General features: G+C 40.6%; 1 protein-coding gene across 4 annotated transcripts in view; it reads left to right on the top strand.

The window, feature by feature from the left end:
- The first annotated feature begins 1,557 nt into the window (after positions 1-1,557).
- The window catches only part of LOC129722134 (LON peptidase N-terminal domain and RING finger protein 3), a 154,282-nt gene continuing 141,971 nt past the window's right edge, over positions 1,558-13,868 (top strand). The window contains exons 1-2 of one of the 4 annotated variants that reach the window (XM_055675381.1): positions 1,558-2,005; positions 11,109-12,817. In XM_055675381.1, coding sequence (XP_055531356.1) covers positions 11,860-12,817 — 958 coding nt within the window. In that variant the 5' untranslated portion in view covers positions 1,558-2,005; positions 11,109-11,859. Of the gene's footprint in view, positions 2,006-2,595; positions 2,893-2,944; positions 3,101-7,860; positions 8,212-11,108; positions 12,818-13,868 lie in introns of those variants that run through there. The other 3 variants (XM_055675382.1, XM_055675384.1, XM_055675383.1) reach the window with 3 other exon arrangements.

Genomic DNA, 13,868 nt, shown 5'->3' with positions numbered 1-13,868 from the left:
TATGATTTTTCGGAAGTTGCCGTGTTAGAATTCCAAATGGCGTCTGAGGTGAATTTGTGGCCTAATGTGATTCCGAAAATAGCCACAGCTGGCCATTCTACAGACAAATACTTCAGAAACGAAAGAAGCAATATCAATAAAATTAACTGAGTTACGGAATTTCTCATTCTTGTATCTATTAGGTTATCGGACTACTTTGGCTGTCATTTTTTTTCGGCAGGTTTTCATTAGACTGCTGCCAGATCACACCGCAAGGTGGGAAATTTCATGTTTTTTAATATTATTCGTATTTTATTGAAGTATTACTATGCCTGTATAGAAACCCAGTTCTCTATTTGTTTGCTGACTGGTTGCATTGTGCGTCTTTATATAATATCTTACATAGGGTAATCGCTCCGTTATTCATCTCAACAGCTAAGTGCACCTATATTCATCTTATTTCTCTCATTTGTCCAATTTACCGTCAAATTCCTACAAATTTTGAAAGTAAATCTATTTGCTTCTCGGTTTTGTCAAGTGGTTGAAAGTTTTACGTTGTAAATATGGTAAAATTTGACGGTAAATTGATCAAAAAGGCGTGATGAGATGAATATAGGAGCGACGAAGAAGTGGAACTATCATCATCATCATCATCATCATCATCATCATCATCATAAAAACATTTTTTTAGTCAGATGACATATTTTCCTCTAGTATCAACGAGTGTCGGTGTAACATTTCGACAACTGACAACTGACAAGCAATCAGCTCGTAGTCGGCAGCGAGGATAAAAAATTTGCTTTAGTTTTTAAGTCGTCAGATATAATTGGCGCCGTTAAACATTAAATTGTATTTGTGCCGTGTCAAATAAATGTTATGTGAAGAAAAAAAAAAAACTCACAGGCAATACGTGAATGTAGAACGTTGCGTTGTTTCGAAACATAGAAAATTGCATAATGAGAAGAACGCGCTCTTACTGACATGTTTCTAGTTTAGCTATCGAGCATTTGCGTGTCTACAAGCAGTCATTCTAGCAGCAGCATAAGTCTGGCAGCATAGTTTCTGTGTTACTTGTCGCGAGTTTCGCAGCTTCTTGGCTCGCGGGGACTTGGACAGATTAAACCTTCTATGTACACAACACGATACGGTTTCGCGTTTTGCGTACGCTCGAAAAGTGTAGGTGCAACCACCGAAAAACGACAACAAAAGAGCATGCTGCAGACAGCTTGTAATACTGACCCACTTTTGTCACTTAGGTGAGAGGGGTGTGCAATTTAAAGCGCCACTCACCTACAAATGACACGGCTGTTGTTACCACTATAACAGAGGTGGAAAGGGTGAGTATTATTATACCTGAGCTCTGTTACTGCCATTGGGGAGCTCGGCATAGGCAATTACGTGATGCTGGAGAGCGCAGCTCGCATTACGTATTGTGCGTGAGTGTTACATCACACCACCTACGCTCGCCTGAGTAAACAACGGCGTACACGAGAGATGAGAGTGCGTGAGTGTCCCAATTACACACCGCGCTTTCGGCGACTGCCTCGAAGCACTGCTCGCTCATTCGTTGCGAGTACGTGAAACAGTTCGGTTGCTAGTGTAGTGCTTGAATTTCGCTCAACGTTCGCGCGTGCTCCGCCTGCAAAAGTGTTTCACATACAGTTGAGCGCCATACGAGAAGACACATACACAGGAAGATAGAAGACGATGGATGTTGCTAAATACTGAATGGAAGTAGCCCAAACTGACCCAGCCGAGATCCGAGCGTGTGTATTGTTATTTAACAAGAATTTGATTTCGAAATTTGCGTATCAAGGAAGAGCGAAGAGCGCGCGATTCGAAACGCAATTTTCTTCTGCTTATAAATGCAATTTTAATAGTGAAAATAATAAGAAGGTGGTTAGACTGTAAGAAATGAAGAAAATTTCGGTGACTGACAAGTAAAAGGTTCAGCTCGATGTTCGCGGTGCCCCGCTGAAAAGATTATTTCTGATGATATAACCAGTCGATTGCTGTGCGTTTGAAGGTGAGCACATCTGGTGGTCCTAGATGGACCTTCGGATAATTGGGAAGAGCATAAGGGTGTTATAAGGCCGGTTTAATTGTGGAAATTCTGGAACAACGACCCAATTCAGGTTTTACGTGATTACCTAACCAAATTGAGATTACACAAACGTCTTCGTCGTTAGTACTGAAAAAGGATTACGTATTCTGTTGCCGCTTCTGCTGCTGGTTGTCCGCCGACACTCATATTGGTTCTCCACGTTCTCCAGTGGTGAAAATTGTCTCTCTCGCGTGAGCTGAACACGCCGGTTGTGCGAGTTTTTTTCATACGATTCTTACGAGATACGTGGGTGTGTGTGCATTATTCCAGCGTGCAGAGAGTGAGTTCTGAATCTCTCTGTTTTGATACCGCGTGGACGTGGTAGAATATTTTTCCACGCGGTGCAGCAAAACGTTCTGGAGTTTTTGCGAGCGCTCTCACTCGTGAGCGCATCTGCTCCAGCCGAAGCTGTGTTGAATAAGCGTTACGTGTAGTAAAAAGTGAGTGGCTGGCTGGCATGTCGTAACTTCTGGATGTGTTTGTTTTAGAATTACATGCCGTTTTTATGCTGCTGGTGGCATTTGTGCCATCGACTTCTTGGTGACATAACTCAAAAAAGTGTCTTGGTGGTGTTACATAACAAAACGTGCTGTTTCTGTTGCTATAGGCCGCAAAGCGCGTCCCAATTGGCAAGAGCGGTGATTAAATTTGAAAAGATTTTCCGCCTGGCTAATTCGGTTTAAATTTCAACCCAATTTGACAACGTTATAAATTTGAAGAACTCGTCAACATTGTAACGCGTCGAAAGTTCAGAAGTGCAAGCCAACCGATGCGTAGAGAACCGCTTGAAGTGTGAACGTGAACTATCAGTAAGTGCGAGGTGCCTGTTTACATAACAATCGGCAGACTTATTCGTAATGCCACGTTGTGTTTGCGCAGCGGTTCTTTTGCTTTATCTCGATACCTTCTGCTCCATTTAACAAGTGGTCGGTGATAGTTTCTAGAGTCAACCAATTTTCCTTGATGATTCATTAATATTACCCAGCGTTGAATGGAAGCAACACCGGAGGCAGTACCGTGAGTGAGATAAGCATTTATAAATACGCGGTTAAGTGATTTCAGGAAAAAAAATAGACAAAGAGCGTTCTGTCATCGTTAGAAGCATGTTGTGTGACTAATCTAAAATGCCCTCTTCCTAGTGTAAATCTGCTGGGAGGTCGAACGAGGGGAGTCAATTGTATTCGGGTTTGGAAAAACAAACCGCGATGACAACGGCGGCGTCGGCAGCCTGTTACACAACCCGGTTATAACAGGCACAGTAGCCTAGCCTGTCATGCCTGTGTGTGTTATGCAAATGTTCGTCGTAGAGGGTTGTTATGGAGCTGTGAACAAGTTATGCAACAGTTTTTTTTTCTGTGTTTCGTCAAAAGTCTTGTTTCTCTCACTATTTCTCATTTCGCGATTTTGTAGTAGAATCGGTTCCAGAGTTTTCGATACTAGTGTTAGTGCTGCGCTGTTGTTTGAATGCGTTGGGTATGAGAGAGAGACAGAGAGAGGGGGCACAGATCCGGGGCCGGGAGGATTTTTCCGGCCGTGCATCAGAACGGTCGTTTGTTTGACTTGAAGTGATTCTGAATTTTATCCCGAAGGGTTAATGTGAGAGTGCTGACCGAAAAGGGACTGGAATATTTGTGAACGGTGCAATCAATGATCGATGTGGAAGTGCTTGCATACTAAGGCAGAGCTTAGAGCAGGTTTAGAGAAGTTAATTTATCGGCTTTCGTGGGTATATTAGCGGAGAAGACAGTTTATTAACCCCTCGAGTGGAAAACAGATATGTTTGCGTCCGGTAGAGATGTTCAAATTGTCGGTTACATTATTATTCAAAACTTGCAAATTGAGTGAATAATTGAGAATATATCCAATTCACCATTTTGACATCATATAGCTGAATTGGCTATAGATTAATATTCACTGCTTTAAAGATGGCTATTACATTCTAAAGCTCATTAAAAAATTAAGGTAGGGAAGATATTCTAAGCAGCTTTAGGAACCGCCTGTGCATCGAGACGAAGTACTCGAAATGTGTTGGGTGAAATTCAAATAGAAGTATATCAATCTGTTCTCTATCTTTTTCTCTGTCAGAACTTGTTTTTAGATTGTAAAGTTACTAAGTTATCAAACTTCAACAATAATCAATTTATTCAGTTACCACAAGTTACCAATCGAGAGACACTATTCCAATCACCCCGAACCTATTTTAAGCAGTTTCCATCTGTTTTGCAGGCGTTTTTAGCACCCGAAGTGGCTCCTGAATGGCTGCAATATAGATCGATTTGTTTCGATTCATGTTCATTCACAATTTTCTTTGTGATTAACGGTATTTTTTTTAATATTTTAAAGACAGCTGTACAATCAAAGTTTTCGTTTCCATCATTGAAATTGTCGATATTGATCAAAATTCGACTGATTAAAATAGGTACCACTGCTTAAGCCGTTACTTACTCTACCTTCAGGGTGGCGAAAAAGTTTTTAAAATCGAATTTCCTGGTTTTCTTGATAGTCTCTGATATATAACAATATCACATCAGAAAATTTCTCTGATAATTTTAAGCATTCGGATCCAAAATCACAATTGAATTTCTCATTTGTTCATTGACCGGCAAAGTGGACGATTCTTTCTGGAGCAGCAGAAAGCGGGTGGTGGCAGTTGCATGTTTGAGAAAGCAGATACATGATTAGACTACATCAGCTCTGAGAAGCGATTCGCTCGTTGTGTTTGTCTCTCCACAGCTGCTGCGGTTAAGTAAGGATTGTGGTAATAGCTGTCTAGAACTAATATGAACAGTTTCGGCTGAAACAAGCTCTTATATAGGCTAAATAGTGCGTTCTGAATTACTATGCCCATAATTCTGTCGACCGTGCTCGGGAAGGAATCATATAACGACCAATCAGAAGTCGAATTTTGCGAATATTTGACAAGGCTTGAAAATTTTCAATAGCACAATAGTTCGAATAATAAAATTACAATTTGCTGCATTTGAAAGGAATCTTAGAAGATTTTCCAATTTATTGCTGCAAGAACGAAGGAATCCATCGAAAACTAACCGATTTATTAGTATTTGAAATTGGACATATTTTTCACTTTTTTCGGTTTCAGATTTTCATTTTACATCCCTATGTAGCCGAGTATGGGGCCATCCACATACCACGTGGACAGCTTTGGGGGGGGGGGTTGGCTAATGTCCACGGTCCATACTTTTTTTTTTGAATTTATATGGACAGTTGTCCACGGAGGGGGAGGTGGGGAGTCGAAATCGTTAAAAATCTGTCCACGTGGTATGTGGATGGCCCCTATGTAGCCGAACTTCCTGAAAGACATAGTTCTACGTCAAAAAAAAAATAAATGAAACGTTTAGAAATGCTCTAAATTATAATTAAAGAAGTTAATATATTCCTGTCATCGCCAAAACCTTTTTTTTCAGAACATTTATTTGACACGGCACAATACTCGCCAAAATCTTGATAACAACTACACAAAAAGCATGTAATTGAGATCTTGCTCATTTAAGTTATTGAAATAAACGTAATTTCTCAAAATACATGAAATTATAAGCCTCCCAGCTGGTCTCGAGGTACGATGCTGGCCTAACAAGCCAGTTGTCGTAGGTTCGAGTCTCGGCTCGGAAGAGACTGTTAGTGTTAGTAGGATCGTAGCGCTGGCCCCGCAATTGTCCTGTACTCTTAACAGTTGGCTGCGAAGTCTGTGTATAATCAACAGAAGGTCAAGTTCCGAATCGGAATGTAGCACCAATGCTTTGCTTTTTTACATGGAGTTATATGCTGGGCTGGAGTTAAACTTGTTCTGAAGTGACAGCGCTAATATAAAAGATCCATTCTTCTAGTATATATTATTATGTATAACGCTTTGCGCTTTGTTCTAATGGAATATAAAAATACCGTAGTCCAACATCATGCGGTCGTATCTTGGATACCACTCTCCTACTTTTTTTGTTCACACAATATTCATTTGGGCAATAACTCGGTCTGTGTAAAAGATTTCTTTTTTGTTCTTTTACAATGTTGTGTGTTAGGATGATATAAAAATATGTGTTCAACATTGTTGGCTTGTAAACGCTACAGGTCTTTATGTCTCTCTGTCTTTTTGGATATTAAAAAAATCTAATTTTAGGGGCTAGTCTAATATAAAACTTTATATTTCTAAAACAAGAAGTTAGAAAAAAGTCTTCGGCAAAGTTTTTTGTGTCAATATTATCTACAACTTTACTGAAGACACTATTAATCTCATGTGTGAGACTTAAAAGTTAGACTTTGCAGCGCCACTAGTGGCAGAGTTCTGAACTTAATCTTATTGTCATTCTTTGGGACTTTTAATATACTATTTATTTTCTCAAGATAGTATGTCGATAAACTCAGTATTTGGAGAGTAAATAAAAAAAGTTTTTGATTATGAGCTATTTTTTGGCAATAACTCGGTCTGTGTACGAGTTATATTTTTGTGTCTTCTACAAAGTTGTGTGTTTCGGTGATATACAAGCAAATGCTGAACATTATTGTCTTCTAAATGCTACAGTTTTGTTTAAATATTCAAAAGAAATGAAAATTCGTAACTAGTCTGATATGAAATGGTACAACTCCAAAACAAAAGAAATTTGAAGCAAAGATTCTTCAGCAAAGTTGTTTGTACTGCAACTTGCTGCAGACAGCATTTATCTCAAGTGTAAGACTGCAACGCCACAAGCGGTAAATGAAAAGTGTTAATATTCATTTTCAGTTCGTTCGTTGGAAATTAGAATTCCACAGTTTCCAATTTCACTGAAAATCTTGCTGACAGTGAAAATTATCAGCCCTGGTTTCAATGCATTTCCATGTAAAAGTATTGAAAACTATCCAAATATTGACGGACCCACAATTATGCCCAAGGCCAATAAAATAATCACGAATGCATTAAAAATACAATTACTAATAAAAATTGTTTGATTTCTTGAACATAGGCATATTTTCGTAAAAGTGACCCATAATTGTGCTTGACCCTCAATTGTGGAGTGACTGTATATGATTTTCGGGAACGAAATTTACTACCGGATGGAAAGTCTTTGATTTACTTTCCATTTCCGCAGAAAAAGATTTCCACATAAATATTAACTAAATTTAGTCACACATCACCAGCGAAACCATTTCGACAGAGTTTAATGAACATCACTTGGTCAGAACCTCCCAATAACATCAGCACTCATCATCACTAGTAGCTACCGTTGTTTACACCTGACTTCCTGACGACGGACACACCCGCTCATCAACCCACCGCCTCATTACACTTCTTAGCGCACTCTTGACGCGCGTGTGTGTGTGAGAGAGTGCTTACGAAATCATCCTGTCTATGGGGAGAAGCTGTTACGCATCGCAATTTTTTTTGCTTGCAAAAAATAAGGCCACGCTTTAGTTCACTAATACTTTGGTTATGCGGTTGGTACACAACTCTCGTCCTCGCTACCCTGTCTCATTCACTACTTGCTTGCCTTGAGAAGTAAACGAAAAATTTTGCATCGCATCCAACAAACTCGCGCGAGCCTCCCCACGAGAGCTCTTTTATTGAGCAATAAAATGTGGAGCGTATTTGACTCGCTCTGCGTACGGTGATGGTCGTATAAACAGAGAACCACTCAAACTCGTGGTCGAGGCGTACGCGAGAAACATTGTGCGCTAGAGAGGGCGAGAGCAAGAGAAATAGAAGGTCGCAGTGAGTGCCATGTGCGCGTCGACTTGCTTGCTAGTTCACGTCGTCCCAAACGCTTGTTCAGTTGGTTTGTTCTAGGCGTCTACGCGAGATCGGTTTTTCCGTTTGCGCGGCTTCTAGTTTCGGTCGTGTGCTTCTGCCCCTTAGCGCGTACGTGTGTAGTGCCAACCCTGTAGAGAAGGTCGCCTATATCGATATAGAATTTAGCCCTTTAGGTTATGTGTGTCTGAATTGGGAAGCGTCGTACGGGTTATGTAATTCTAAACTTGATTGCAAGTTTTGTGGCACTGTTGGACCTCGTTTGGGAACGTGAAGTGTCGAGTGTGGTTTCGAAGCCAGGATTGCGGGTGGTCTCCCGGTCCATTACAGATTCATGGGTCAGCTTCCTGTAACCAGCGAATGATTCACCGGGTGATACACGTTCCATATGGTGAGGAAGTGTCAATTTTGCATAAAATATGAAAACACTTGTCAGTGGATGCGGCATCCTAATGGCGCATAAAATGTAATGCTTTATGTTTGTGTCTTGATTTCGCAACATTTGCCAGAACGAAATGCAAAACGGTCTGCTGCTGGTGAGGTGCCGAGCGGCGATGGCGGTTACTGTGACTGTTACTTAGCAGGATCTGGCTCGAGAACTCACAGCCGTGTAGGCACGGACGTTACATAACTTTGACGTGTGTCTCTCGAAGCCGTACAGTGCGATACATGGGGTGACTCGGAAAGTTGTTCTGTTCTGCTCGCTGTTAATGGGTGGTGGTCAAAGTGAAATCCCGTTGTGAAATGGGAAATGTCCGGTGCCGTGAGCAGAGCGGTCGTACGTGTGGAATCGAACGGTTGTAATGGCGATGACAGGGGACATGCGTTTCGGTTTACCACCAGGCTGTGATTAGTGCTTGCGAAATATAGATGAGTGATATTAGAGTTTTTTCTTAGGATTTTTAACATACTTGCAAATTTTTGATCGTGTGGATTTTCAACCAAGATAAATATAAAATTTGAGGCGGTTAAAAATACTAAAATAAAAATGAGGCAAAGAGGACCAAATCTTCGTAGTATATATAACAGATCTAAAAGCTTCTTATAAGTTCGCCAAAATTGTATCTTGATCTTGTTTGAGTTTTTGCTTACACAACCGATTCACTCAGAGCGGGGGCCTAGTGTGGTTGGTAACGTCTCCGTCAACCACGCTCGACGCCTGGGTTCGAATCCCACCGCCGACATAGGTGTCGATGGTTGTGAGGTGGCGTGATCCACTCACAACCAACCCAACTGGTCTAGATTCAATCCTAGCCGACACCGGGAGATTTTCTGAGGCGAAAAATCTCTGGGATCACGCCTTCCATCGCATGAGGAAGTAAAGCCGTTGGCGCCGGTCCGTTAATAAACGGGTCGTGAGTTAGGGTCCTGGGTGTGGAGTCGCCTCCCTGGGCGTCGGTGATTGGCCACAACAGTGGCGGAACTAGACCGACGGAAAATAAACGAGAATAAAAAAAAAACCGATTCACTCCGATTTATTAAATTTTTTTTTTATCCTGTCACCTTATTTATATAAAAGTTCAGACATTCAAGCTAAGAAAGATAGAACAAAATATAACTATAATTATTTTTAAATTTTTGTTTTTAAATAAAAATTTCAAATTATCTATCATTAACCCTCCATACCCATCATGACACGTGGCGCCTTGTTATTTAGCATCATACAAATGTTATAAAACACTCGATTCGATTGGTGCAAAATAAAGAAAATCCGATTGATCATGGTACCGTTATCGAAGTCTAAATCCTTACGTGAACGTTTTATGACACTCGTTCAACTTTTACTTTACTATAATGCAAAATGCCGACAGCTGTTAGAGAAAACGCTTCTTGGAGCATAATTTTCAATTTGCTAATTTGCTCGTTTGTGTTACGGATTCCCGACTCGATCGGACCCTCATATTTTCTCTACCAACCGGCATACGAGCCGTTGAGAGCAAAAGTGGTACATGTGCCATTTTTACACTTTTTGGGTTTTTTGCATAAATTGATGCAGAACGCAATAATGTACTAGAATATCCAAGAAAAACCCGAGATTTGATAACCTAAACCAAAATTATAGCCAACACAATTTTTGGTAATTAACATGATCAACATTTCGTTGAGAGCAAAAGTGGTACATGTACAGTCTGTGCATGTTAGATGAATTGTAAGTCGAGGATCTTAGGATAGTCGAGGATCTTAGGATCAACAAACAGATCATCATTCTATAGTACTCAATCACTTGGACAACTCTGCTGAAGACATGAATGTTCTATGTCCTAAGATTAGAGAGCTATAATGCATCCTTAATGCTCACACTGGACATGTACCACTTTTGCTCTCAACGTTTTCTGGTTGTCATTATTTTTCTCATAGAACAAAAGTGGTACATGTTTTTCCATTGAAGTTTGTGTAAGTTTCTCAACCAGAACTCGTTATGCTTTCATGTGCCGTCTTATGAAACCTTTCCAGCAATGATTTAGTGCAGTTGTGTTGAATAAAATTGTTGTAAATAATTTACTATTTGAGTATTTTCGTTTACCGCGTCTCCTGAAAAATTTACTTAATGGCACATGTACCACTTTTGCTCTTAACGGCTCATATATTGCGAGGTGTATTCGATAATGTTTCTCATTTTATTATATTGCTTATTCTCATGCGCCCACATTTATTATAATGCTAACGCTGTTGTCTTAGTGGTGGACAGAGAATTGTACCATGGAATCGTTATTTTTAGTTCACCCGAGCGACGTTCATCACAACACCATAAAAGGCTCAACTGTTAACCTTGTTTTGATTCAATCGGGCGACACACAAACATACACGCATACACACAATCACAACAGTGTCCTTCTAAAGCGGTACTTTATTGCCCTGTTTCCCGGGCCATCGTCGTTATTAATTAGTACCGTTTCGCGGTGATACCTCGTTTGTGTCAGTCTCGATGAATAATCGCGTGCTAGAGTGCTTGAACAACGATAACATCTTCCATTAATTCCCACCACCCAGACTAATGGGTCAGCCCGATCGGATAACTTCTGGCTACAAATACGTGTCTGTTGTCATCGTTCTTTATGCAACTATTTTTGTGCGCACATTGCAGCAGAGAAAGCAAAAAAAACGCTTAAAATTCACTGCACCATTAAATTTCGTTTTATGCCACTATTCTGCGCCCACACGCACACTACCGGTGGGGTCCACCCGGTAGGGTGGTGAGGACGGTTCACTCTCGAGACATCATTTTTCCATTAACTATCACTGACAAGTTCTCATTTTTTTCTTTCTTCCGGTTTTTACTCTTAACAGAGCGTAACGAAGCAAAACGCGATTGATTCTGGAACGACTGGACCGGCACAACAGCGGGGAGCAGCGGAAAGGACCTGCCAAGTCATAGTTTATTATCCGACGCAGTGACAGCGACAAGAGCAGCATCAACAATAGCAACAGAAGTTGATTGGTAATTGAATTCCGAGAAAAGATAGAGAGTGCAATCAAATGCATTTTGTAGGGTTGTGGCCGGTGTGAAAGTAACCACCAAAGTATATGTATATATACAGGTGTAGTTTAGGTTAGAAGAATTTTAGCTCTCATTCATTGAAATACCAGAGGAAAAGGATTGAGGGTGGTAAGAAGACCTCCGCCGTTAAGAGGGAAGTTAAGAGCAGTGCTAGAGCTGGATCTGATCTCCAAGTGCATCGTGATTTCGCTAGGCAACACGATAATCGGATTGTAGCGCTCCAGTTAATGGTGACGAGGTTGAAGATGCTCTGGTAAATGTGGATCAAGAGGTGTCGAGCACCAGTTACGCAATTGGCAAGCCACAGGTAAAGTTTCTGACACGTGAGCGGTCGAGTCTGTGCGGTTTCGTAATTGCGGTCGGCTAGACGAAGACGTCGACAAAAGAAGAAGTGTGAGAAGAAAACAAAGAGGTAAACTGACGGTCAGTTTTGGAGTAGTGCGCGGTCCAAAAATAGTTACCTCACCTTCGCGTGGTGCGAGGCAGAGATTAGACAACTGCCATACAAGTGGGGGGACTTAATTTTGCCAACCCTAGCCTATGCGAGGCGAGATGGCGGCCGTAATGACGGATTTGGCGATAGATGCATTTATGAGCCGTGATTATCAGCTTGCGTGTGAACTGTTTGAGCAGTATATTCGGGAGTGCTGCTGTGATCCTCGGGAATCAGAAGATAGAAAAACAGTGATGAATGTATGTATGTCAACGGATGGTAATGAGGTGCCAAGTGGCGCTGCTCGTCAGCAGCCTCATGCAGTGTATTATGGCTATGGAGATTCTCTTGCCAAAACTGGTCGTCTGAAGGACGCTCTGGACGTTTACGCGCATATCAGTGCAACTCTGAAAACGGAGTTGATCCCCCTGGATCGAATGAAGCACTTAACAACCTCGCTGATTGACGCCATAATCGCGAAGCGAACTGCTGACCAATCGGCGGTTTACGGTGTGAATCAAATTGGTGGTGAAAATTCGGTAGATCCACTGTGTTGCCCTATCTGCGAGGACATCCTCCGGTATCCGGTAACGGCAACCTGCGGGCACACTTTTTGCCGGCAGTGCTGCTTTGGACACAGCAGCTGTACCGTCTGTCAGCAGAAGTTTCCGACGTTATCGAACAGTTCGCACGTGGTAACGCAATCAGTTTCAACGACGAGCAGTTCATCAACGAGTACCTCAACGTTAACGTTGCTCTCGTTATCGCCGTCAACTTCTGCTGCAAGTAATCGCGAGAAGCCTCCGGAAACGGACAGTTTGCGTGGCCCGGATTCCGTAGCGAGTTTAGAGAGTGGTGTTTGTAGGGATGCTAGTGCTAGTGGCAGTAATGGTTGCGATAGCGGTGTTGTTGGTTTCGAGCAAGATATTCTTGTACGGCGATTGGTTGAACGCTGGTGGGGACCAGAACTGCAGGCTGCCGAGTTCAACGAAGAAGCCCAGCGACATCTGGAAAGTAACGCACTGGACGATGCGCTGCGGTGTTGTAATCAAAGTCTTAAGCACGGTAAGTTGTGATTTACATATTTGTAACTTATGTTAAAAGTTTTTTTCCAAGGCAAGTTGTTTTACGGGACATGCCGAAAATTTGTTAGAGATTTTCTATGTTTATTAACAGCGGTTGGATGCGATACAAATGGTTAAGTCATACGAAATCTCAATTATTTACCAGCAATTCTAATTGCTGTATCAATTTAGTGTAGTTGAAAAGGGCAATTAGTGGAACGTTATTCTTCATCCCCTTTTGTCTTCATCCTAGCTCCATGGTGTCTACGAAACAATTGTTTGCATGATTGACCCTTATAATCTTAAAGTGTCAAAAGTTAATTAAAGTTTTCTATGATAAAAATAGCATAGGTAATATTCTTGTGTTAAGAGATTGCACAGGAAAAAGTTTTTTCAACGAAGTTTTCAAAAATGTAAAAATATGAAATTTTGCTGAATAAATGAAATCCTTATCCTCATTGAGTACAGAGTCATAGAGTGTTTTGAATGGGATTTACTTGAAATTTAGTTTTTAATGCTTGAATAAAGCATGATAGGTGATTTTATACTTTCCACAAGTTTCTAAAGCTCTGAAAACGAAAATAAAACAAATATTTCATAGAAATTTTCGAAAAACCGTGAACCTAAATATGAAAATGTATACAGTAAATTAATCACAACAGTTGGGATTAATACAAAGTTATTTAAAAATGAAGAAAATATATGTTTTGTAAGCAATGAAATGTACAATTATTGACTCCAGAAAATATTGTATTCTAATGATTCTAATGAAATTTGATTCACCAATAAATGATGATAACCATCATTCGTTCGAAAAATGTACGCAGACGTGCAAATCTCGTGACCCTGTTATGAAAACTGTTTATAAAGATTTGCAGAAAGAGTTTGAATATAGATTAACTTTGTTGAGAAAAAAAAGATTTTGAATCCTATGTCTAAAAACTAAAACCATATACAAAACCCTTGTAAATTCAGTCAATTCTTAAGAAACTTTCAAAGCCTATTTCAGTAATTAAAAATAGTGATAGTTTTCTTTCAAAGAATTGCTCATC

This window comes from Wyeomyia smithii, chromosome 2 (assembly GCF_029784165.1).
Source record: "Wyeomyia smithii strain HCP4-BCI-WySm-NY-G18 chromosome 2, ASM2978416v1, whole genome shotgun sequence".
NCBI lineage: Eukaryota > Metazoa > Arthropoda > Insecta > Diptera > Culicidae > Wyeomyia > Wyeomyia smithii.
Note: the sequence above shows the minus strand (reverse complement) of the source record. Positions and strands in the feature narration are given on the sequence as shown.